We start from the raw sequence: 26,406 nt of genomic DNA, 5'->3' as shown, positions 1-26,406 counted from the left end.
GGAATGCCTGGGCAAACTCCTACACATCTTTATGGCTTAACTTAAAAGTTGACCCCTCTGGAGTCCTCCACTCCCTCTGGTCTGGTCAAGTCAGCCACCCCAGCACTATTTAGACTTCCATTATATTCATCCTAGTTGCGGTGAGCCTATGTCTTTCTCCTCCACCAAACCATGAACTCTGGAGCCTACGACCCAGCATAAACAGTCCACAAATGTTTGTTGAGACAATGTCACTCATGCCCTCAAGCCTGGAATATTCTTTCTTAAATGTAAATCTGAGCACTGTGTATTATGTCCCTATTTCCTTCACGTCTTGTTATAGTGGCTTTCTCTCTGGTCTCATCTTGCGATCCCTCCTTTTTTCTACTCCAGGAACACTGGAGTTCTTCTAATGCCCCAAATGTGTTCTCCCTTGTCTTGAGTCTTTAATGCACGCTTCCTCAGCTCTTCTTGGCCAGACTAATGCCTAGTCATTCTTCAGAGTGCTTACACAGTCCTCACGAAGCCTTCCTTGATCCCCTCCTCACCCGCGGACTAGGCTGAGGGTCCCACCTGTGCCCCCATCACACCTTGTACTTTCCAAGTGTCAGCATGCCTCATTCTGGGCCAAAATGACTTGTCTCTCTTGCCTACTAACCTATAAGTTCCTGTGCCTAACTTGCCTACCAGCATGTCCCTAACCCCAAACACAGGCTTGGAAGGGAGTAAGTACCTGAGAAATCTGTGTCAAATGAAAGTTAGACAAATTAATTTCTCCATCATAAATCAATAGCTTTTCATTGCCTTTAGTACAAAGAAATCACAGTTTTAGGATCCTTTATGATCTGGTTACCATGTATTTTCCGTTTCATCTCTTTCAAATCCACCCTTTGGTCTCAGGGTCTCTCTCAAACTCTACACAGCAGTTCGATCAAATTGAATGAAGGTCCTCAATGCTGGCTCTCAAATCTTTCAGCCCTGGCAACCCTAGTCTAACTGCCAGGCTCGGTTTTCTCCTCACCTCTCACTCACTCCTTTTCCTTTTCTGACTAATATTCACTAATTTATTTTCAATTAGACTCCTCTTTCTCTAGCAGCCTCCTTTGACTTCCTAAGACCAGCTCTGGTGCGCTTCATGGGTACCCTGTAGTGTTCTGGGCTTCCTTCTCACCACTGTTTCCCCAAGTAGATGCAATGACCATCTGAATTGTGTCCCCGGTGTCTCTAATTTGAGCCCAGCTCCCGTCCACAGTAGGCATTCCAGAATTATTTGTGAAATGAACTATTAGCAAGTATGTCTTGTCTTTCAAAAGTAGATTGCAAGAATTTCCTGCATTGCAGTGAGGGAAGCCGAAGTACCTGTGGGTCTCTCCCTAGGCCAGAGGTTAATACCTGTCTCCAGGGAGCCTGATTTATGCTGCTGGGAGGTTGTGCCATCAGATACTTGATAATTGTATTAATCAGTGGATCCATGGCTTAAAGTCCTCCAAAATCTGAGGCTGGGATCATGGTAACCTTAGACACTGGTTTTCAAGAGGGGACCATAGCTGCTTTCTAACAGCCCATACTGGGAACAGGTCAGGCACCTGGTCAGTCTCTGCAGATATTTGAGAAATGAATTTTAGAGCAGTGACAATGTAAAGAGGCAAGCTGTGCTTGTTCATCTCACCATGTTCTGGGCTCAGACATTTCAACGGAATGGCATGGGTATAAGGGCTGAGGTCATATATTCACATTCCAGACCCAAGAGGAAAAGAAACATTTCAAATCTCAGAAAGGGTGGACAAGATCTTTTCGATAATGTTTCAGTGGCTTCAAACTAAGAAAACCAGTTTGCCTTCTCTGGTAAATAAGCTATACTTAATATAATAGCTGGACTCAAATGAGATAAATTTTTAAAATGTGACCAAATGCAAGTTGCCACCCAACATGAGATGCAGAAACAGACTCTAAATTGGCAACAGGAGACATGGACCCCCGGAAGCTAAGCAGGGTCAGGCCTGGTTTGTACTTGGATGGGAGACATGGACCCCTGTAGAACCCCTGTAGAACCACAACAGAAGATAAGACTCACACTGCAAGTTCCCAAAGGCTGAGAGCAAAGAAATGCAAAGAAATTTTGAGACAAAAGATTGAGAGGCAGCATTTTAATATATAAACAGTCAGGACAGGCCAGAGTCTTGCTGTCCCAGGTGTGGTATGGCCCAGCAGTGTCAGCGTCCCCTGAGAACCGGTTAGAAATGTAGACTCTCCAGCCCCCTTCCCTCCCAGACTGACTGAGCTCTAATAAGATCTCCAGGTGATTTGTATGCACATCAAAGTTTGAGAAGAACTGGGCTAGCACATTATTAATGTAGGGTTCTGCTCTTAAAATGCGCTTTGAGGTCAAAACAAACCCATTTAAAGCATTTTAGATCACACTTTGCTTCATTCTCTCTGAGCAACACTGTCACACATCAGAGTCCTGCTCTAGGACTTCTGAGCCTCTCTTTTGAATCACAAGTTGTACTGACGTTTGCTGTGCCATTTTTGTAGACAGTCTTCATGGATTACAAATTGGACTCTAAGACTTCCATCGGCTGTTCCTTGCCCAGCACCCCCAGGAGTTAGGTTGTATGATAACTTCTGTTTTTAGAGATGATGAAAGCGGGACCATGACTCACTCAAGGGGCATTAAGCAAATTTGTATCTGAATCAGATGAGAACTCAAGCTTTTGAGTTGCCTGTGTGAGGCTCACCCAACTATGATGTCTTTTCTTTTTATACAAGAGGGGTTTTTTTGCATGAGAGATTTTTTTAAAAAGAACAAATTCATAGATAAAGCCAGGCACACAGTGGCCCCTGGGATTGTGGAAGTCTAAGAAGGAGCTTTTCAGAAGATATCTATGTCTGTGCAGAACAGGCCCTACTGGGCCCAGCCTCCACATTCCTGCTGCAGCCCACACTGGCAGGTTCTGCATCCAGGAGCCTTGGAAACCTCAGAACCTCATGAGGGCTCATAGTCTGCTCATAAAGGTGGAGTGGAAATGATCCAGGATTACTGTGAGGGCCATGGGTACTGCTGCTTCCCTGGTGGCTCAGTGGGTAAAGAATCTGCCCGCAACGCAGGAGACCTTGGTTCGATCTCTGGGTAAGGAAGATCCCTTGGAGAAAGAAATGGCTACCCACTCCAGTATTCTTGCCTAGGAAATCCCATGGACCAAGGACAGAGGAGCCTGGTGGGCTACAGCCCATGGGCTCACAAGAGTCGGACACGACTTAGCAACTAAACCACCAAGGATACTACTACGAAGAAAAAGGTGGCTTCTAGATGACATGAACCTACCCTGAGAAGGATTCTCACTCTGATTCATTTGTTTCTTTCACAGATTTAGAAGAGCTTATGTAACTGGGCTCTGCCTAAATACACGTGATGTGCTTCATTAGTTTGGATAATTTTCTATTTAATTTCAATTTCCCTGGACCAAAGTGGAGCCACCTGATGACTTGGAAATGGTCAAGACTGTGTATCTGGCACTGACACCAATGTGCTTCTTCCTACCTCATCTGAATTTAAGATTTCTCTGTCAACCCCAACTAAACAGAGGCCCCAATGGGATTTGTTCAGTTTCACCTGCCTGCACGGTGATTCTCCTTAGGTCCTCCAGAGAATGACTGCCAGGGCAGCTGCTTAAATCCCACCCCTTCCCCACCCCTCTTCTCTAGACATGCATGTCCAATGGGACATCTTCACATATAATTGATTAAAAAACAAAAAGACGGTGCACTTTAAAATTCCATGTAAAAAGTATTGCTTTGCTACTGTGCTCCTGCCTGCCTGCTCACTACACGGTGTGGCAAAGGGTAGAGTCATGAGGAATTCGAGGCTGAAGATGTTTGGGAATTTTTTTAGCCGACACCAATGCACCCTGCACCTTGCACCCCTCTACAGCCCAGAGTTTTGGGGCTTGGCCTAAGGCAAAAACTACAAAGCATCCTAATGAGCAAAATTATACAACAGGAATGTATGTGCATATTTGACATTATTTCTTCTTTTCAGGTGCAGCCCTCTGGCTATGACCCATGCCCTCTCCAAGGGCGAGGGAAGAGTCCAAACAATGCTTCTTCTGTTCATAGCTGCCAGCTCTTCCACAGCCCCTATGGCCCTAGGGACCTGCCCTGCTTCGAGTGGGCCCGAAGCAGCCCTGCAATTTCCACATGGGCGGGCGATTTCAGAGCGATGGACAAAGCCGTTCGGCCAGCCTACAAGAGAGAAAGAAAAGGAAAAACAAATTTTTATCCCATCTGCTTCCCACCGCAGAAAGGAAGGGTGAGTTGGGAACCAGAGATATATACAGGGCATGGAAGTCTGTTTCAAGCATTCTCAGAGGAGAGGAGGAGACTCCAATGACATGAGGGTCAGAGAAACGGGCTCCCTTCTGTGAAAACAGCATTCACTCCTGGGAAATCTGTTCCGATGAAAATAAAGAAGTGTCACTTGGTTTTTAACACTTTTTCTTTTAAAATCGGAAAACAGAGGGATGAAAACAACTCTTCTATTATTTCATTACACAGACCTAAATGAGACTTAGCCTTTTGGTGAATTTCCCTCCAATCTTTTCTTCTGTGCAAATGTGTTGTTGGTTTTTATGTAGAGGAATGATCACGTGTATCAATTTTGAATGTTGCTTTCATTTTTAACTCACCATAACATGCTATGAGACTTTCCCTGCTCTTACACAGCCATCAGAACATATCGTTTTTCTTATCCACTGTATAATATTCCATTATTTACTGAACTATTTTCCTTCTACTGGAGATTTAGGTTGTTTCCAAGTCTCCACCATCATAAACTTGGTGCAGAAAGCATGCTCCCATTCCTAATTATTTCCTAAGGATCAATTCTTCGAAATGGGCTTGCAACTAGGAAGGGCACATTCATTTTTACCTCTTGATATTTAATACCACGCTAACTTTTCTTGTGACAGTTGCAGTGCAAGGAGCTGCATCCTGCTATCTAAAGAAGCTGCAGGCAGAGCAACTCTCAGTAGGCAGCACCAGCCCTTCTCTGCACAGAGATGAGGGGGAGGGCTGCCATGATGCAGTCGATGCTCAGCTCCATGAGGGCTCCAGCCCATACCCAGAATTATGAAACCAAAACAGCTCCAAAACCCACTTTTTTGGCAACTCATTTGGAGGCAAAATCCAACCTAAGGTTATCTCTGGTCCTTATTTAGCCCATTTAAATGTGTGAATATTTTTACATCTTGTGGCATAAACATTAATAGGTTGACACATGGGGGCCACCCAAGATTCACTAGAGTGCTCTCTACTGCAGATGGGGGAAACTACTTCCTAAAATGTGGAAATTACACAGGAGCAGGTGGGAAGTGTTCACACTGAACTAAAATCCCTTCAGTCTCTTCTCTGAGCTTCAGGACAGAGTCTAGCTGCCACCAGGGCCCCCTCCCCGCCCCCACCAACACACACATGTAAATAACTATAATGTATGGCCAGAGGTCAAACAAGCAGCAGAGAAGCAGAGTGAGCTCCAGAGAGGATGATCACCCTGTGTGTATGGGGGAAGGGTGGGGGACAGGCAGAGGAAGCAGCGTTTCAGCAAACAGGCTTCCCCAAACAGACAAAGATGAAGTTTTCCCTGAAAAGGCCTCGTGACTCTTATCAGTCTTTGCAACTTGATATTTGTGGAGTTATTCGACAAATCTCAGTCCCCATGAGATCAGACACTGGATCTGGCCTGTTCTGCTGGCCCAGCCCCTGGCCCCATGCCCACAGTCTGGTCAGTCCTAATATGCACTGTTGAAAGAGGGAATACCAGTGACATTATAACAGAGTATTCAAGTTGATCAATAACTTGAGCCACCTGAATCCTAACGAATGTGTTCCTAGACTGGACAAGTCTGGAAGAAAGCAAAGATGTTCCTTAGAGGCATCTTGTGAAAGCCCCACAGAGGCACCCGGGGTTTATTTAGGCCTGTCCCCTGCCGCACTTCATCAACACGGAGGCGCCACATAACACAAACACAGTGTGATTAACCGGGCAAGAGTCACAGAGCCAGTCCCGTGCACAGAGCCAGACACGTGCAACTTTGACAGGGCCCACCTGGAGATGACAGCCTACATCTAGGAGCTCTTCAACTGCAGACATAGAAAGTGGAGGGCCACATTCAGTTCAGCAAGGGTGGCCAGAGAGACCACCTGGGGAGGGTGTGTCCCTGAGATGCCTCTGCCCGAGCACTGGGAACAAGTCCATGGCACGCAGCTCTGGTGGGAGTCAGGAACGGCAGGTCCCTGTTCAGCATCACTGCAGGCCCAGAGAGATGGCAGGGGCTCGGGCAGCCAGCACACCTCTGTGTGTGTGTGTGTGTGTGTGTGTGTGTGTGGTGGGGGGTTATCTTTCAATATGACAAGAACTCAACAAGAAGCCACTGCATATCAGGCAAAGATGAGCAAGGCATAGTCTCTGCCTTCTAGAAGCTCTCAATTTAATAAGTGTTTTGGAAGCATTGCCCAAACAAGCCCTTCCAAGGGTGAGCCTCGGGGTTGGGGGCAGGCCTCCACCCTCACCACCACCTCCGCATCCTTATCACTCTGGCTGCCCCAAGAGGCTGGGTGATCAATTTCCCCAATTACCTTCCAAACTTGGGAAAGACACCTTGCTGGCTGTTCTGGGGGTTCTGCATTCACAGCAACCTTTAAATGTTGGCAGGATGAGAGAATCCAATTTCAAGACATGATTTCTCTCTCAGTTTTCCAACGGCGTACCTAAGTCTCCATAGGAAACTGAACATTGGAAGGAGATGGTGATCATGATAAGGGCTGGACACCACCCCCCCTCCATGCACAGCAGGAGGCACAGGGCTTGGTGCTTGCTGGGTCCCCAGTCAGCTGTCCCTATCTCCCACTGACATTTCTCACCCAAGTCAATTTGGGAAATTCCTGCTGGGAAACCTCAGCAGGCAGTCGGTGATTGATTGACCTCTGTGAGCTGGGGTCTAGAACCTTCTGTGGGCCTGCTGACTGACTGCCTGGGCAACCCTGTGCTCGCTGGGCATCACCTAACCCTCTCCACCCTCCCCTAAGATGGGTTTCCATCACCATCTCCGGTTTAGCTGCCCCGTTCCTACTTCCCCAGCTTCCAGCCCTCCCCCAAACTGCAGCCAGCTTGGTCCTCAACCCTGGTCTGGCTCTTCCTGATCCAGCACTTGACTTGGATGGCTTCTCATCCGAGAAGTTCAGTACTTCAGTATTCACCTATACCAGAGTTTCTCAGCCTTGGCACCATTGACATGTTGGCCCAGATAATTTGTAATTCTTCATTGCTGCCGTACATTGTAGGATGTCCAGCAACATCCCTGGCCTCTACCCACTAGATGCCAGGACTGACCCCTGCACATACTTATAACAGATAAAAATGTCTTCAGACACTGTGGGATCTTCCCCGGAGGAAAAAATCACTCCCGAATGAGAACCGTGTCTCCCTTTGAGGACCAGTCTTCTCTGATTGGCCCCTCCTAACTCCAGACCTTCATCCTCCCTATTCCCTCCAGACACGGCCTGAAAATGCCCTGGTTCCTACTCATTCATGCAGTGGCTGCTTTGTATTTGCTATCATGGTTCACCTATTCACAACAATAACAGTTGCCATTAACTAAATATTTCTTAGCTATCTAATAAGGGCTTTACAAATGTTACCATATTAAGATCTGGTCTATTACTATCCTCATTTACAGACAAGCATACTGAGGCTCAGAGTGGTTAGGTGACCTGCCCAAAGGCACAGTTACACAGCCCAGTTTCAAACTCATGGGTGTTTAAAAGTCCATGCTTCTAACCATCACTCAATTTGTTGGAAGAACCATGGAGTCTTCCTGCCACGGCTCTTCCTCCACCTCCTGAAAGCAGCCACTGAACTCTCTAGTCTGTGGCAGACTCCGCGAGATAGCCTCAGTCTCACTGCCTGGTGATGCCCGCTAACCAGGGACTTGCAAAGCTTCTGTCCCCCGTCCTGCAGGCCTGCCCTCTCAGGCCTCCTCCACTGCTGTGGTTACCCCGTGAAAGGGCCCTGGGCCTGTTCCAGATTAAGGGGACACCTCCTTCAGCCCCAGACCAACCCTGCAGGGAGCTCATTGACACAGAGCCTTAGTCTGACTGTATCCCATCTGGAAAAGGAGGCTCTTATTTTCAGAGCCTGCCACAGTTCCCACAGGCATTTCAAGAGGGTCTGTGCTCTCCACTGATCACAGAAATGACTTCGGACAGAGCTGGGGTTCAGGGGACCTGAAGACAAGGGGCGGGTCTGCCTGCTGCCTGAGTGTGGTGGGAGGGACCTGGCAGCTTGAGTCACTGATGGAATAATGGTGGGGAGTTCAGAGGTGGCCTAGTAAGAGAGGCTGTCCCTGAGTGGGAAGGGGGCGCTCTTTCCCTCCCCAGGCCTTTGTCCCTTTTGAACTGTGGATGCTAAGAAAATACAGAGAAGTCTGTTTAAAGCATTAAATTATAATGCCAGCATTAAGGACACTGGAGTCAGACCTGGGCTTGAATTTTCACTCCAAGAATAAGAAGCTTGTGACCTATGACTGCTACATAAGCGCTCAAGGCCTCTGCATCCTTGTCAGTACAAAACAGGGATGGCAGGCTCTACCTCACTGGATCTTCTGGATATTTATTGATTGATTTATTCATTTATTTATTCATTTGGCACACAGGATCTTCAACTGTGGCATGAAAACTCTTAGCGGCAGCATGTGAGATCTGATTCTTTAACCAGGGATCAAACCCAGGCCCCCTGCACTGGGAGCATGGTGTCTTAGCTACTGGATCACCAGGGATCACTGAAGTCCCCTGACTGGATTATTGAGATGATTCATGAGGTAATGCACAGAAAGAGTTAGTTTCTATGAGTGTTCTTAGGAGTCTGATGGAGCTGGTTCTACTAGCTAGCTGTGTGACCTTGCATATGTTACTTCACCACCTGGTGCCTCGGTTTCCTCATAAGCAAATGGGTGGCATCAACAGAGTCAACCTCATAACGTAGTTATGGGATTTAAACAAGATGGTCTGAGGTAACTGCTTGGTATGGGTTAACTCTTCACCACTGTTATCTCATTGTGGTCACCACCACCGTCATCACCATCCTCATCACTGCCATCACCATCGCCTTACAAGAAGACTGTGTCTGGCGATGCAGCTTCAGGCAGGCTGTCTCCATGAAATGGGCCCCTCTGTAAGGTGGGCCACTTCCAAGAGGGGACATGATTTGCACATGGTTCCTTCCTCCTGCCTTTTGGGAGCCCCGTGGACAGCAGAGCTTCCCTGCTCAAGCTGCTGCCTCAAAGGACACACACTGTTATTGTCGTGATCAGATGTGCTTCAGGGCTGAGAGCAGGCCTGGACATAACCCCTCAGAATGGTGTAAAAGGCTAGACTTTTCGGTTTCCCAGCCCCAAGTCTCTCAGCATTTACATGGGTCATCTCATTTAAACCCAAGAACAGCCTTATGAGATTAATTCTGTTGCTACTGCCATATGCTTCCTTGAATCCTGCTAGCTGGCAAGGTATTTTTCAGGAAGGAAAGTGAAACACCCACTTGTTAATTGCCTATAAGTCTCACCTTGTCAGTCAGGCTGCTGTCGCAGGCTGGATGTGCCAGGAGCAGCCGTACCATGTCAGTGTTGCCATGGTGACAGGCCAGCATGAGGGCTGACGATCCATCATGGTCCTGTAGGTTGACATCTGCCTGGCAGCTCAGCAGCGCCTGGACCATGTCCTCCCTGTCGTGGCTGACTCCCAGCATCAGCGCCGTCTGGCCCCCCTGCACACAAACAGCAGGGGTGTGGTCAGGTTGTGGCTGATGGGAAGGACCCCCTCTATAGCCTATGTGCAAGCAGGAAAGACTTCTCTGGAAAATGATAATTGATCTGAATCTTCATGGTATGGGACATATCTTCCTTAGCCTGGCAAACTTCTACTCCTCTTCCAAGACACTACTCAAATGTACATCCTCTCTAAAGCCCTCGACTTACACTCCAAGCACAGCTTTCATAACACAGCACTTACCACTTGGTTCTGCAACATGTCAACCTCTGTCTTTCTCATGGGCTGTGACATCTTTGATGGCAGGGACTAAGTCTTTTTCATCTCTCTCTCCAGCACCTAGTACCAAGTACCTGCTGATAAATGTTGAATGATGGAATAAACGAGGGGCTTAAAAGTCAGGAGCATAGCTTCTGACTGCCTGCCCCAGCCTAACTTCCTCTAGGAAGCCTGGGATTGCTCTGAATGCCTCTGATATTTTCAGCTGAATGATACCCAGAACCCACTTTTCTCACCAAGCTCTCTGCATGGTACTATGGTCATCGCTAGCCCACAGCCATTGACAACAATCTTTCACTTGCTTGTAATAATCAGCTCACATAGCAAGGGATCAGAGTCAGAGAGTGAGACAAAGCTCTGGTTCTGCTGTTTCCCAGTGTGTGACTCTGGCCACATCACTTGGTGTCCCAGAATCTTGGTCAGTCTTGGTCAGAGTATTTGTGAAAGTCAAATGAAATAAAGGTTATAAATATAAAAATGTGTGGTAGCTATTTTTTCTGATAACAAATTGATCATCATTTCCCCTGGATTTTCCTGTATATACACAGTACTCTTATACAGCTTGATTATATATTTTGCACTCATGATTCTCTCCGGGGTTCCAGGCAGGTCAGGCGGGTCTCTCTGACTGAATGTCAGGCTTTGTAAGGTTGTAAGAATGAGGTAAGGGCTCTGTTTTCTCTCCCTTCAGATCCCCTGTGGCTTTGAGCACAGCGTCTTACAAGTAAAACATGTTGGCTGATGTGTTCACTGATTAAGGCTCCAAAGTCCAGTCACTGATAGATTATGTTTCCCTGCCCAGAAGGCTGGGGCTTAGAGAAAAGTAAGGGGGCTGCAATCAGAAAAAGGCTGGCCCTGTCACATACTGCTTATGTGAGTCTGGATAAGTTAACCTCTTGGTGATTTTTGCTGGTCTGGTAAAACAGGAATGCTTAAGGATATTACCTACCCCCTGGGGCTGTTGTGGGACCTGCATGAGGCTCAAATGTTATGTGTGTGAAAGTGTTAGTCACACAGTTGTGTCCCACTCTTTGTAACTGTAGCCCAGCAGGCTCCTCTGTCATGGGATTTCCCAAGCAAAAATACTGAAGTGGGCAGCCATTTCCTTCTCTAAGGGATCATCCCAATCCAGGGATCAAACCCAGGTCTCCTGCATTGGAGACAGATTCTTTACCATCTGAGCCAGTAGAGAAGCCCAAATGTTGTATACATTTTAGCTATTATTGTCTTTATGAGTGTTAGAGATAATGTCTGACCGCCATGGGAACGTATCGTTAGGTGTCCTGGTTCCCCATTTCTCTGGGATGCAGATCTTTCCAGAGAAGACTCTTTGCTCTTTGGTTTGCTTATACCTAGTCCTGAGGTAGTACTTGTTGAGTGTACTAACCAGACCACAGTTTTCCCTCCAGGCCCCTCTCTCCGAGTGGTATGAAAGCCAGATGTCATATACAGATGTCTTCCTGTCTGCCCACTGCCTGACTTGGGACCCTTTCCTTCCTCACCTCCCTCCTGGTCTGGTCCCATACAATTTAATTCAACAAACATTTACAGAATACTGTTATCAGCGCGGTGCAGTGCCAACCCTGGAGATACAGAGAGAAATAGGTAGCTTAGCCCAGGAGACTCCTGGCCTCCCAGCTCACTCCTATCTACCCTGATGCCTGTGGCTCCCTTAATACCTAAAACCCCCAGGGGGCGCTGAAGAGCACGGCTACGCCGTGTAATCCTTTCCTTCCCTTGGCAACGTGGGATGGGTCCCTTATTCTCCTACAGCATCGGTTTCTCCTCTACAAGAAGGGCATATATTTTGATCATTAGTGAGCATTCTGCCTTCAAGAGGGCCGATTGAGAAAAAAAGATTTACTATGTTTATGGAAAACATTTGAAGTGAAAACAGCTTTACTGAGTCCTATGGTGTAAGCTATAGGTGAGTGAAAACACTTCAAAAACCAGAAAGTAAGCTATAAATGTCTGATTCTTGCCACCAATAGGATTGCTATTACGTGAAGTGGGCAAAATGACTTTGCCATCAGGTTTAGCTGCAATCACTTTGGGCTGGGGTGGATAGCAGAGTTAAATGGATTGTTGGGAGACCGTTTTCTATGGTATCTTGGTTTGCTGCAATCCGGTGAGTGAGGCACTATCTGGCCTTTTGTTTCACTGTCTTTTTAAGGAAGAACGTACAGTGAACAGCATTGGAAGACAGAGGTGGTGTCTCCTTCAGAACAGAGGGCAGTCATGCTTACTAACCAGTATGGAAGATTTAGGTCCCCCTAAGCTCAGGGTTTCTCTCTAGTAACACAGCCCCCTCTGTGCACAGGGGTCTGCTCCTCCTCACACCGCCCTGTAGCTATCGGGACTCCAGGAACAGGCATAAATAGCGATGCTCTGACTACTGTTACCACTGTGAATACCACACTGGCCTTTGGCATAGGAGTCCTGTGTCTTCTGCCAGCATCCATGACACTGTGGCAGCTAACTTGTTAGCTTTAAGGGAGAGTACAATCTCAGACCCTTCATAGTTCTTGAGAGTGGGGCTACACCCATGATCACTCTAGGGGGAAAGGAGAGTGGAATGCACTCCACTTATTCTCCTCTTGGTCAAAGATGGGCAAGTGGCCTTTTGAAGAGTTCCCACTGTTCCATATGGAGCTCCCTCTGACTCAAAGCCCTACTGGCTAAGGGTTACACCTTCGTTCCATATTCTCAAGGAGAAGGGCCCTGCAGCTGAACAGAGACAACCCAACCCTCTGAGCTGCTCTGTGATTCATGATCCCTCTATGTATCACCTCCAGGGGCTTTCTAGATCACAAATAGCAAATGCCTTGTCCAGATGCTATCTGTGGGAACTTTCAGTTCAAGGAGTCTGGCCCAGAAGGAATCTGCCCAGTTTCAGCCCAGAACATAGATTACAAGTTCACAACCTCTGTCTCAGCCTGTCTGGGCCTCAAGAGGCTCCAAGGAAACCAGAAGTCCAATCTTTGGACAGATGCCACTTGGAGGGCCCAGACTTCTCAAGCTAAAAACTGGATCTGCATGGAGTTCCTCACCCCACTGGCAGAACAAAACTAGGAGGAGCCTGCATTCATCAAAGAGGAGATCATGTTCACTCCTCCTACCTGAGTAGCTTGGATGTTCACATTCCCTTCTCTTAAGAGCTTCCAGACGACAGCCATGTCTTCATCGGTCTCAGTAGAAGCCAGGGGAGTGATCATCACAGCAGTGTAGCCGGCTTTGTTCTGATGGTCCACGTTGCAGACACCTGCAAGAGAAACACTGACGCTAGAAGAGCTCTTAAAATGCCGGGAGCCAGGCTTTAGCCTGTTCAACAGGAGGCTTCCTGCTGGCTAAACGGCCATAGAATAGAGCAATTCTTTCCCAGTGGTAGAATCTGTATTCTACATTTTTAGCAGCCTTTAACAGTGGCTACTTTTCTTTACAAGTTTTCTGAGGATACCTAGCAAAAAAGGCGCAGAGGAGAGTCAGAGATGACCAAGGCCTATGATCTTACTTTATTTCCTAAAGTGGGGCACTGTTATTCATATTTTATAGATGAGGACACTGAAGGTGAGTGAAACTATATCAGTGCCCCAGTGAAGGAGAATCAAGGGCAGGACTCACTCAGAGTGTCAGGTCTATCTGACGCTACAGCCCGTCACTCACACAGCCTCATGTCACCCTCAGGTGTGCATGTCAGGTCTTGCTCTGTGTCTACATATAACTCATAAACTACTGGCTGTGGTTGTAGGTCCTTTCAAAGACCTAGTGATATCTTGTGAAATGGATCAGAGGACATGAAAAATGCCCCAGGATAAACCCAGAAATCTTCTGGGAATAACCAACTCATTTGAGAAGCACAATAGAAAAACACTTCACAAATGTTTATATTAAAGCAAGTAAGAATATACATTTCACAAGAGAATGAAAAACTGGCACATTTTTAAGATGAAGTATTACATGAGAACTCAAGGGAAATTTCTGCTTCATAACCCTGGGGATATGCATTCACATCCTTCCCCACCAAAGGAGATGGAGGAGATCATCAGCCTGTTGTCTGAAGGCTCCCACCTTTTAAGGGCAGTTGTTGTTGATTAGTTGCTTAGTTGTGTCCAACTCTTTTGTGACCCCATGGGCTATAGCCCACCAGGCCCCTATCCATGGAACTTTCCGCCAAAGACTACTGGAGTGGGTTGCCATTTCCTTTTCCAGAGGATCTTCCTGACCCAGGGTTCGAACTCACGTCTCCTGCATTGGCAGGCAGACTCTTTACCACTGAGTCACCAGGGAAACCCTTTAAGGGGTATACAGCTTGGAGAAGGAAATGACAATTCACTCCAGTATTCTTGCCTGGAGAATCCCATGGACAGAGGAGCCTGGTGGGCTTCAGTCCATGGGGTCACAAAGAGTCGGACACGACTAAGTGACTAACACACACACACAGCATGAAAAAACTAAATCTTCCCTGTACTACTGCTCAGGAGAAAAAACTATGTGTCTCTTTAAGCCAGTAATAAAACTATCTCAGTAGAAAAAGTCTGAGCCTTTCTTAGCATTTCTTCTGTAAAAGGGAGATAATAAAAGGACCTGTAGGTTACTGTGAAATTTAATGAGTTAATATATTAAGAGCACTTAGAACGGCAGCTAGCACATAATAAACACTCAATGAGCATTAACTGTTACTGCTATTATTGTCCAGAATGGTATTCTTATCGTCACATCCTTGCTACTTGCTCTTGAAGACTCAAATATTCATTAAAACAAATCTGGTTTATGAAAAAATGTCAGTGAGATTTACTCATAAGTTCTGTGTAAGGGGAAAAAAATAATATTTGGCTGACAGTCCCTCCACCCCAAACAACTCTTCAGAAATGTGTCATAATGGACCAGGATGCCAATGGATACAGTTGTACTCATGAATCAGCAGTTTTCCTCACTGAAGCTTCTCTGACCACTGTCGTGACCAGCTGAGCTGTGAAAGGCAAATATCAGCTCCATTCAATGCCTTATAATCCTGTTCTGATAAAGACGGGAATAGCTATCTGCATTGCCTGGTTAATGACTTTAAAATTTTTACCCCATGACTATTTTATGTTTGCTTTTAAGATGTGTAAATGAGCCTCAGGTTACGACTCTCTATGCTCTCTTCAGAAATGTGACCTGTAACTCAGCAGAATGACTAATTCTTCCCCAGGGGCTCTGAAAAAGGACTGAGGACATCCCACTTTCAAAGCAATGCTTCTGAGCAGCTCCAGTGAGCAAACCAACCCTCCCCAGAGGTGAGGGGCAGACTCTTGACTGAACAGTCTCCGAGTCAGCCAGCTTCCCCTCTGCAGAGGGGTCGTGGTAAAATAGAGCACGGTTCACAAAGGAGGTACACCCATGACTCTATTCTCGATAACGATGAGTCACTTCGGTGCAGTCTTTTACAGTTTGTAACGTGCTTTCCAGATTCTGCACAAATGGCTGGGAGGGGAGCCCAGTTGGGAGTGGGACAGATCTGCCCTCCTCAACACCCCTTCTACAGTGAGGGAAAGGAATGGGACTTTCAGACCGTCTTCCCAACCAACCTACCCCATTCTTTATGCTTGTGGCTGTTTAGCTATTTCAGCATGTTAAAGGGAAAAGCTTCCAAACCACTTTATGGTTGATGAGTATTGATTGGATCTCAGAAAACATCAGCAGAAACTTATAACAACCAAATCAAAGGTGATCTGTTCTTTGCGACCCCATGGACTGTAACCCACCAGGCTTCTCTGTCCATGGGATTTCCCAGGCAAGAATATTGGAGTGGGTTGCCATTCCCTTCTCCAGGTGATCTTCCTGACCCAGGGATTGAACACGCGTCTCTTGAGTCTCCTGCATTGGCAAGAGGATTCTTTACCACTAGCACCACCCAGGAAGCCTTTTAAGCAGTGGTGTTGCTGTTATACATGTTCCATAATGAAAGGCCCTAAGACTGAACACACTAGATGGAACCCAGAGGCATAGGTGGGTGTCTTTCTCAACTGAGCTACCATTTTGATGGTATCCATGAACCCATGAAGAATGTTAGAAATGTAAATTTATCTTCCTCTGATGACATGGGATGCAGAAAGAACTTTAGGTTATCATTATATACACCACCTTTCCATACACATAAAGAGCCTCAAGGCTACTTAAGAGAATTTTGAAGAATGGGAAACTTACTGGAATTTAATCTAATTCCCAGGGGTCATCCATCCACTCTTTCATCTAACAAATATTTTCACTCAACAGCTACCATGAGCCAGGAAGTGGACCAAGCGCTGCTGATACTGAAAGGAATGAGACAGGCAGAGCCTCTCCTGGGTTAGCTCAGTTCTATTAGAACTCAGATAGAAGTGACAAGCAGAGATCACCTAAAGAAAGAAACAGGATGTTCCACTAGAGAGAGATGGGGCAGCCACTTTAGATGGATCACCTTCTGAGGTGACATCTGAACTGTGACTTGAACAGTGAGCAGGAACCAGTCATGAGAAGAGTTTCAGGTGAAAGGATCCGGATGGAAAGAAAATGCAGAAGTCCCAAGGAGGGAATGAGCATGGTGACTCTGGGGCCATGTGGCTAGAATGGAACGAAGGAGGGTACATGGTGGCTGCAGAGAAAGGAAAGGCATCTGGGATACCTGAAGGCCAGGCTGAGGAAGCCACCTTCTGTTCCAAGAGCACGGGGAAGCCATGGGAGGGATGTAAGCTGGTGGAGGGGTGAGGAGAACAAGATCCACACTGCAGGAAAGTTGCTGGATCTGGAATTTGGACTTCCTGATGCCTGTTTAAACTTTCCCTGTGGCCTCTAAATTAGGATTACACATCTAGCATGTGCTCTGATTCCTGGATTCCACAGTATGGACTTCAAACCCCAGCAGTGCACTTAGTAATTGCGTGATCTGGAGCAAATCTGTCGACTTTTCTGAGCGTCACTTTCATTGTCTATAAAAAAGGGGATAATCATTCTACTAACAGGATAGTTATGAAGACTAAATGAGATCTCAGGTGCCAGATGCTTAGTAGAGGGAGGGCCTAATCCATGGAGATCATCTGGGGTTTTATATCTCTTGTAGGTACATCCTAAATATCCTTCATACAGCTTTCCTAAACTCACAGATGACATTTGACTGGGACCCGCACACCTTCAATCAGTCCTCTCACTCTGCACTCATACCACTACTCCTAGACTGCTTGATATTGTCACACAATCTGTTGAAACTCCACTACAAGCCTTGTGGTATCGTATCAGCAGACACAAAGGTCTTTATTTGACTCTTAACCGCCTTTTCCAGCTCCTTAGAGGGTCAAGGCCATTTGCAATGATTCTCCGCCAGAGGGAACAGTCTTCCCTTTGTCCAAACCCTGAACAATTAAGAACCTAATGCTCACTTCCCTTTTCTCCTCCTCAACATCTCTCTGGACCTTCACCCACCTCACCTCCTTTCCTTTTGCTTCCATCTCAGAAAAAATAAATATCTCAGCAGCTTGCTAGGCTGATCTCATGAATACATGATATAATAAAAGGCAAAATGGTCTGGCCCAGCTCCTAGAGTACAGGAGAAATTCAGAACAGTAAAAAAGCTCCTTGCTGCAAAGAAGTGGTAACAAGAACTGCCCTTCACAGAGGGACCCAGTCAGCAGAGGTGCAAGTGTTCCTGACCTGTCTCCAGCAGCAGCTTCACGATGGAGAAGTTAGAGTGGGACACGCTGTAGTGAAGAGCTGTGTTCCCATTGCCATCAGCCAGATTGACAAGCAGCTTTAGCAAGTGTGGGGAGTGAGGCTGGACCCCGCGGAGGTAGGCGGCCACTGCCGCAGGGCTGGATGACTTCCGGCTGGAGATGCGGAACCACTCTTGACTGATGGTGTTCAAGCTCTGCTTCTGAAATACCAACACATTCCAGTTCCAGAAGGTTACCTACCGAGGTGCTCCAGCTGGAGTGTCAGTTTCCACTGGGAAAGGTCAGCTTAGGTTCCTTCCACGTATATCCCTTCAATTCCCTCCAACTCTCACTGCGATTTACTCCTGGAGGGCTCAGAGCTAGCAGGGTGTGGGGTACACAGCACCACTCTTTGAACCTGTGGGATTGGCTCCCCCATCATGTGAGGTAGACAGGAGGACTGGGAGAGCAGCCCAACAGCCAGTAACCTGACACTTTACTTGGGGACAGCTTGAGTCCACTGTTCATTTAGATCACATTCCCCATAAGCACAGAATAACCACGACCCCCTCTTTCACACATTTACACCAGCCTGTGTTGACTCTAGCCCAGACTCCACTGGGTCACCTGCATGTTTTTAACAGGCATAGTTGGAGAGTCACATTAATGGGGAAAATGCACACTGAAGCTAAGACGAACAACATGCCCAACATGTGCATGAAGTAAAATCCAAGCAGACGTGCTTGAAATAGTTTTGGCTTTGAAGCTTTGCTGGGACCTTCAGAGAAAATGGTTAAACAGCCCATGGCACGATCCCACTATCTGCAGTATTCCAGGTAAGGAGAATCCCAGAGCAAACGACACCAACTCTGCACGTGACATGACCTAAGTGCTTTAAATGGAAAGTGATTAGATTATTTTCCTAAAGGGGAGGAGAAACAATGGGCCTGTGACTGTAATTCATACAATGTGTTCATACAATGTGATGCATTCATATTCATTCCAGGAAGGGCACTGGATTGGGAGACACTAAACTTATAGGGCCAGGCTTAAGTCCTGGCTCAGCTGCAGGACCTTGGAAGTCCTAATACATTTTGAATCCTTCTCGTACTATCTATAAAAATTAGGGTGAAAAAAGGGCTTGGTTTCCAACCTCTCAGGCTCTGCCAAATGAGGTCCCTGCACATGCTGCTTTGTCTCTAAGGTGGGGAGGGGTGTTCTCTGCTTTGATCCTAACATGTGTGTGATGTCAAGTTTGCATGTCCTCTAATTGCTTTTCTATGCAGAAACAGTGGACTCTTTTGTGACTGAAACAGTTTTTATGTATCAGAATATCTCCTTTACCTATGGGATTTTCAGGAGAATCTGGAGAAAGACCCTAATATTAAGGAACATAGTGGAAGATTTTAATTGAAGATCTAGGAAATTAACTTAGCTCTGTAATTCATTGAAGAATAAGTAGCAGGAGTTTTAATCAATATCCACATCACATATTGGTTCTTTAACAATCTGGGAACAAGTTATTTGCCAAATCAGCGAAGATAAAATACTAATGAAAATGGACTAATCGATCATTTTTACTCCTAAGGCTTTTCTGCAAAGGAGAACAAAATGGGCTTTAAAAATGCTTACACACTGTTACATATTGGGGCTTATCTGTGGCTCTCATGACATGGGAAAATGCATCTGTATCAGTACCTCTTGATTCAAGCAGAAATTAATTCTTAAATGTTTAAATCTCTGTGGGCCATGATGGTGTTAAGGAGCAAACAGATGTATTTGCTTGCTTTTGGCCTCTTGACCCACAGGTGAACTTCAAGAAAAACAGTCAAGACTACAGAACAAAATGCCAGGGCCTGAGAAAGTGGAGACATGCAGTTCACCACCTTCATTTTATTAATGAGGAAACCAGAGCTCTGAACACTGAACTGACTCACTCAGCATCTCACAGGTGGCAGTCCGGGGAATAGAACCCCGGTTTCCATTCCACCTGCTCTTTTCCTCTCTACCCGCAGTTCTATCAAACTGTGAGGTAATTTTGAGCCTAAGCCACAAATGATTCCATGACATACTCAGGGTGGGATGCCTGATAACGTTTGGTAAATGCCTCTGAGCCCCAGCCCTGGTTCCCGTGCACATGCACGGGTTCCACTTTCTCAACACAATCCATCACCTTGGGCAGCAGAGTTTGGGCAAGTGAGACAGCACACAGCAAAGAGGGATCCCAAGCACACCCACAAAGCTGCCTCAGTTGCAGGACCCAAGTTGCTCGGGTGGAACTAACAGCTTAAACAGTACGGAAAGCTTTACATGACGGTGACAAATCAGAGTACCAAGAGCTGGTCAGTGGTCGTCCCAGTTTCTGGCAGATGTTGGCTCAATGCCCGGCAGGCATTAAGGAATTCTTCTGAGGGTTTATATCTAAAGAAAAAAATTAATTCATATATATATTTATCAGTCTCCATCTTGATTTAAAAAAAAAGTCCCCTACCTTGACTTTCACTCTCATTTTTTACTTCTCAGCAACTCAGACATCCAAACTAGGCAACTTCTCAGGGTCAGGGGCATTCCTCAGAAACACTGAGTGAACACAGCCTCCTGTCGAAAAGGGATGACTTCTGAACTCTTCTGAAGAATGAGCCAAGCATATTTCCCTTTGGATCCTGCTGTTTTCAGGGGACAAGGTCAGATCACCACAGCATTTTAGGGGGCCACGGGCCCCACTGTCATTCCTGACATGCTGGGAAAGGGAGGGTTATCTTCCTGAATTAGGAGCAAACATTTTCTGCCTGAGTGACTTGAAAAATCCAAAGGACCCACTCCACAGCAGCAAATTTCTTCAGGTTATTCTTCCATGAAGGATATAGTAAGCACTAATAGAGTCAATCAAGTGAAAATTGATAGCACCAGGGCTCTCTCAATGATACCCACTATTGCTGCACTGGCAAAAGGGCAGGCTTGGCACTGAGAGGCCTAGGCCGGGAGTCAATGGCACTGGTCACCATGAAGCTCCACTTTCATCAAGTCCTCACAGCGCTGCTATGATGGAGCAGCCCTGTGGGCCTGCTGGACAGTCAGCTGCCATTCACTCCTGTCTCTTCTCCAGCAACCAGGCTGGGGATGGTAATAATGACAATTAATGGTACTTCCTACTCTCATTTCTCCCATTTACACGGAGTCTACTATGTGGCAGGCACTGCACTAGGCATGTTACATACTTTTTCTCAACCAGTCCTCAGACCAAATCTATCAGGTCGCTACTATCCACATTTTACAGATGGGGAAACTGAGGCGACCACAGCTTAAGTACCTTGTCTAAAGTAATACTCTGGCAGATGTAGGATTTGAAGCAAGTATATCCAACTCCAAAGACAGTACTCTTGTCATCATGCCAAATGACCTCCCATCACTTTAAAAGTCCAGGTTATGTCAGCATGGCCAATGAGAAAAGCAGAAAAACACGTGGGAGAATTACGAAAGACCTAAATTGAGGGACTTCCCTGGTGACGCAATGGTTGAGAATCTGCCTTCCAATGCAAGGGACTCACGTTTGATCCCTGGTTAGGGAACGAAGATCCCATAAGCCATGGGGCAACTTATCCCATGCCATGTAACTACTGAGCCTGTGCACTCTAGAGCCTGTGCTCCACAACAGAAGAAGCCATAGCTAACCACAATTAGAGAAAATACACATGCTGCAATAAAGACCCAGAGCAGCCCAAAAGAAAGAACCAAAGTTGAAATACTCACTCTGCTAGTTGTGTCACCTAACTTCTCTAAGCCTCTCTTTCTACATCTATAAAGTGGGTCTCCTAATAATTACTACCTTACAGGCTGTTAAAAAGATTACATCAAGAAAATGCATGTCAAGTCCTTTACATTTTCAGTGCTAGAACCATGTTAGCTTTATAGGCAGAGCTCTGTCTATGACAGTATAATCCATGAAGGCAGGAGTTAGATCTGTTTCATTCAACCAGTGCATAGTACCTGGCATAGACTTGAAACTCAAATAAATACTGTTGAATAGATGGAGAAAGTGAAAGTGAAAGTGTTAGTCGCTCAGTAGAGTCTGACTCTTTGCGACCCCATGGACTGTAGCCTACCAGGCTCTTCCATCCGTGGGATTTTCTGGGCAAGAATACTGGAGTGGGTTGCCGTCTCCTTCTCCAGGAGATCTTCCCCATCCAGGGATCGAACCCAGGTCTCCCGCATTGTAGACAGACGATTCACCGTCTGAGCCACCAGGGAGATGGATAAAGGAGTTAACAAATAAACAAATGAGTGGATACAAAGGTGAATAAATACGCTTGCTCTTTCTCAAAGGATCATGTGCCCCACCGGTCCCCACCTAACTTACCTCTCAGTCTTGGGGTGGGGGAGCTCTTCGCCAGGCCCAGTTTCCTGGTCTGTGTCACGGGTGGCCTCAGGGGTGCCCTGGCCCACCCTACAGCTGAGGTGGGCATCCTTGCCCCGCCTGGGTTCTGGGCCATCACATTTCTTCTCAGCCTCGCTATCAGACAAGTCTTCTGGGGAGCTGTCCTCACCACTGGTCTCCTCACTTGAGGTGGTCTCATAGCTGCGGAAGGAGACAGGGTCACTCATTCTGTGCTTCCTGCCCAGTGCTCGTGTCAACACAGGTGAGAACTTGGTGGATTTTAGATAACACTGGCCTGCTTGCTAACCTTGTCCTTTATTGTCTATACCTGCAGGCCTCAGCAAGGGGACTCCCAGGAAATTTACTGTCAGCGGAACATGCTTTTAAGAGCTCTAACACTAGAGGCCATTTGGGGAGTAAAGGTAATTAAGCTTTTTGCAAAAAACATACAAATAGCCCATGGCCTAATTGGCCATGCATTCAGATGCAATCAGATGATTCAGACAAGCAATCCAAGGTTCTCATGAAAGTATTTGATTCTGGAATCCTAATGTACTGTACAGAGAGGGAACCAGATCTAGGCAAACAGCCCCCACCCCTACCCTGAATTCTCTGAATTGCCTGACAAATCCTCACATCTCTGGGTCATAGTGAAGCCTCCCTTTGGACCCCTGTTCTAGCCTAGCTTACCCCTGGCAAGGGAAGAACCATCTGCGTCTACTCTTGGGACACAGCTGGGAATCCTGAAACTAGCACCTACCTATCTCAGTTGCTATTTCATCCACAGCTTGAAAGAGCAAAGGTGTGGGTGTAGGTCACTTGTGGCAATAATCCTTATGTTCAATTATATGCAAATCTATTGAGGTGGTAGACCAGCCACCATGGAGGAAAGTTCTGGAAGACTTATTGATCTCTCTGCTGATGGTCAACAAGAGACCTCTGATGGAGGATGCTCCAGATAAGATGAAGACTTCAGATTCTTGGCCCACTGGACACTTCCACAGAGACGAGATGAGACCAGTGCCATGCTTTCTACTGAACCCCCTAATGCTCTTTCTCTGAATAGTGGTCCCTATGGAAGGCCCGTATGCTGACTGGATTTGCAAACCCAACCTGCTCACTGGTATGCTCGCATTCTGTCTTGTTCAAACCCCAGATATTTCTTCCTCTACTGTGCTTGGAACAACCTTTTGTTTTTGTGATTAAGAAAGTGGGGGGACATATTAAATTTACCAAACAGTTCTTTATCTTAGAATTGCTTCCATGAAAACCCCAAAATCCCTGTCCTAACTGAGCTGAAACTCTTAAGTAGGGGGTGGGAGAAAATAAACACATGAACAATGCATTCAGATAATCATAAGAGCAATGAATAAACTAATAATGGGCCACAGGATACTGTGGTGGGAGGAGGAGCCACTTTATTTAGAGCAGAATTTTTTAACATTGGCTGCATGTTAGAGCCATCTGAGGGTACTTAAAATTTCCAATAGCTCTACTGCAACTGAGACTAATTAAATCAGAGTCTTCCATCTGGGAGGGGCTCAGGCATTGATATTTTTCAAGGCTCCGCCAGGGTTTCCTAGATTCAGTCAAGGTTGAGAACCATCACACCAGAGTGACATGTACTGACAGTTATCTGCAAGAGGAGCACTTTTTTTTTTATAATATTCAATATCCTGGGATAAACCATAATGGAAAAGAATATTTTAAAAAGAATGCATAGAAAATAATTTAAATATATGTGTAAAAAAAGAGAAAGGAGCACTTTAAATGGTGTATGTGCTCAGTTGCTCAGTCATGTCCACCTCTTTGCGACCCCATGGACTATAGCCTGCCAGGTAGCTCTGTCCATGGGATTTTTCAAGCAAGAATACTGGAGTGGGTTGCCACTTCCTCCTCTTTAAGTGGAGGGAAAGGCAAATGCAAAGTCCCCAAGCTCAGCCTGACCCGGCTTGTTTGAGTGAAGAAAGGCCAGAGCCTGTGGAGGTGGACAAGGCATGCTATAGTCACAAGACAGACTTCCAGGTTTTGGTACAAAGTTGGCACTTTTGCAAGTATTTAAGCAGGGGAGAGGCAGGACCTGCTTTAGGCTTTGAGATTAGGCTGATTCTCCTTTCTGGACACAAGCTGGTAAAAGAAAAAAGTGGTTTCTCCTAGGCCACGATATCTGACAGCTGCAGGAGTGGGAACAGCAACCCACCTGACCCCATTTCATCTTTTCTGATGTTTCCCTCACTGAAACACTGTTTCAGAACCTGAAACAGTAGTGAGGACACCCTTATCTGAATCTGGTGTCTTCCTTCTGGTCTGACCCAAATCAGCCAGGGTTCCAATCCCTTCTGGGCATTTCGCAGGCACATCCATGGCTGGGCCTGGTGCCCGGCTCTGGGCTTTCCTACCATCCTCTGCTTCTTTCTCAACTAGAGTTCAGCTCAGCCAGTCCAAATTTTCTCTTTACTTTTGTTTCAACTCTGCCCAGGTCCAAACTGTGAGTTATGGGCAAGGACCATGATTTATTTGAATTTTTTTATCCCTACCACCAAACACATCATTGGCATTTAATAAATGTTCGCTAAATGACTGACTGAGAAAGTATTCTAAATCCAACGGTTTACTGTCTATCCTATATAAGGTCTGGTTCAAGTTCTGAGTCCACAGACATTGGTTGTTTTTCTTCATCCCAAAAAACGTCAGTTTGATTTGCCCTAAGTTAGTTAAAGGAAGGAAAAAATTAAAAGGATGAAATTTTAAATTCTACAAATTAAGGGTTTGTCGACACAGTGTTGTGGTTCCGATTAAATGTCTTCCTTCAAGGGCTCATGTGTCCCCCAACTCCCAGAAGGTACTGAATCCTGGCCCTGGGACACCAAAGCCAAGACACATTAAGAACACAGGATCCAACAGAACTACCACATCTGGCAGGCAGCCAAACATGTGCAAACCCGAGAGGGAGTTTTAAAGGGCCGTTGAGATTAATTCCCTTGAAGAAGAATGAAAACCAGATGCTTCCCCCTAGGAAAAGAGTGTTCAGGACAACAGTGGGAGAGGTGGTGTGCAGGGCAGTCTGGGCTTCACGAGTGATGCTTACCCACCGTTAACCCCAACAAACTGAAGGTTCTTTTTGGTCCCATTACCTCCTGCACGGAAGCCATAGTCTTTCTTTTTCATTATGGACTTAAGGCTGGTCGACGGGGAGATCTCTAGGCAGACACAACATCACAGGTTAGCACGATCTTGGGAATACCCCCGAGTGCAACACAACTGTTGACCCTTGCTTTGAGGGGACACAGGCTGGAGGTGTGTGAAGGGGTAGAACGGGAACTAGACAATATAAATCAAATATTCTGAGGGTCTTTGAGGGGTGCCGGCCTTCTGGTCAATGCTAGTCAAATTGTTCCTGTTTATAAACCCTCTACATGTAGATGACAGAGAAGGGTTATTGGAGAATTATTGAACCATGTGGTGTGGGTGCCACTGATGTCCCTATCTCAGTCTGGGGAAATCTGAGGCTCAGATGTGCTGAATGAACGACAGAACAGCAGCAGGACTTAGGCCTGTCGACCCCTGATCCAGCACCCACTTTTGCACCTCAGAGGCCCTTCCTGGCTCACAAGTCGGTTAATACTTTTGATGTGGGGCAGGCATGGAAAACACATGAGCAAGAGCACACATCTTATTTTGCTCTTCTCAAAGGTACAGGGGGCAATTCACAAGGGCTAGGACTAGAACTAGCACCGAAATAATGAGAAAGCCAATTTGTGCTCTGCAGCAGGAAGCAGACTAACATGTTGCTGCCCGTTAACCAAAGCAAAATATGGTTCCACTTAACAGGGAAGAGTGTGTGATCTGTTACAGGAAGAAGTGCTGCTCAGCCAAAGGGTCGACTTGCACATGTGAGTATGGAAGTCTCTCTTTCTCTGTCTCACACATACACACTGAAATTCAGTTAAATATTTCAGATCTCAACAGAATGTTCTTCCAAAACAAGGCTACAAAAAACCTCTAATGTGCAAGAGCTAGGGAGGACCGCAGGAATGCAACAGCCCAAGACACAGTTAAGGAAGGCAGAGGTTTAAAGCCAGGGCCAGGGCTGCCTGCACACAATGCAAATGAAAATGAGGCACCCCTCTGGGCAGACACAGTGCTGCAGGCTTGGCAAGTGTGGGCTGAGTTTCAGCTCCCATTTACCCTCTGGCATCTTTGTGCCCTGCATTATCTGAACAGCTGTACGTGGTGGCCCTGCAGTCAGTCCCAATGTTAGAGCAAGGACAAGAGGAGGGGTACCAAACCTCC

General features: G+C 46.4%; 1 protein-coding gene across 3 annotated transcripts in view; it reads right to left on the bottom strand.

Annotated features, from left to right (window-relative positions):
* Nucleotides 1-3,681: 3,681 nt before the first annotated feature.
* Nucleotides 3,682-26,406, bottom strand: part of KANK4 (KN motif and ankyrin repeat domains 4) — a 68,295-nt gene continuing 45,570 nt past the window's right edge. For all 3 annotated transcript variants that reach the window (XM_061121721.1, XM_061121722.1, XM_061121723.1), the window contains 7 exons: nucleotides 25,202-25,313; nucleotides 22,096-22,314; nucleotides 20,072-20,159; nucleotides 17,740-17,959; nucleotides 13,194-13,336; nucleotides 9,593-9,793; nucleotides 3,682-4,221 (listed from right to left, as the gene is read on the bottom strand). In XM_061121721.1, coding sequence (XP_060977704.1) covers nucleotides 4,117-4,221; nucleotides 9,593-9,793; nucleotides 13,194-13,336; nucleotides 17,740-17,959; nucleotides 20,072-20,159; nucleotides 22,096-22,314; nucleotides 25,202-25,313 — 1,088 coding nt within the window. In that variant the 3' untranslated portion in view covers nucleotides 3,682-4,116. The remainder of the gene's footprint in view (nucleotides 4,222-9,592; nucleotides 9,794-13,193; nucleotides 13,337-17,739; nucleotides 17,960-20,071; nucleotides 20,160-22,095; nucleotides 22,315-25,201; nucleotides 25,314-26,406) is intronic.

The sequence above is a fragment of the Dama dama genome, chromosome 20, assembly GCF_033118175.1.
Source record: "Dama dama isolate Ldn47 chromosome 20, ASM3311817v1, whole genome shotgun sequence".
NCBI classification, from domain to species: domain Eukaryota; kingdom Metazoa; phylum Chordata; class Mammalia; order Artiodactyla; family Cervidae; genus Dama; species Dama dama.
The sequence above is the reverse complement of the archived record's forward strand: the minus strand, read 5'-3'. Positions and strand labels throughout refer to the sequence as shown.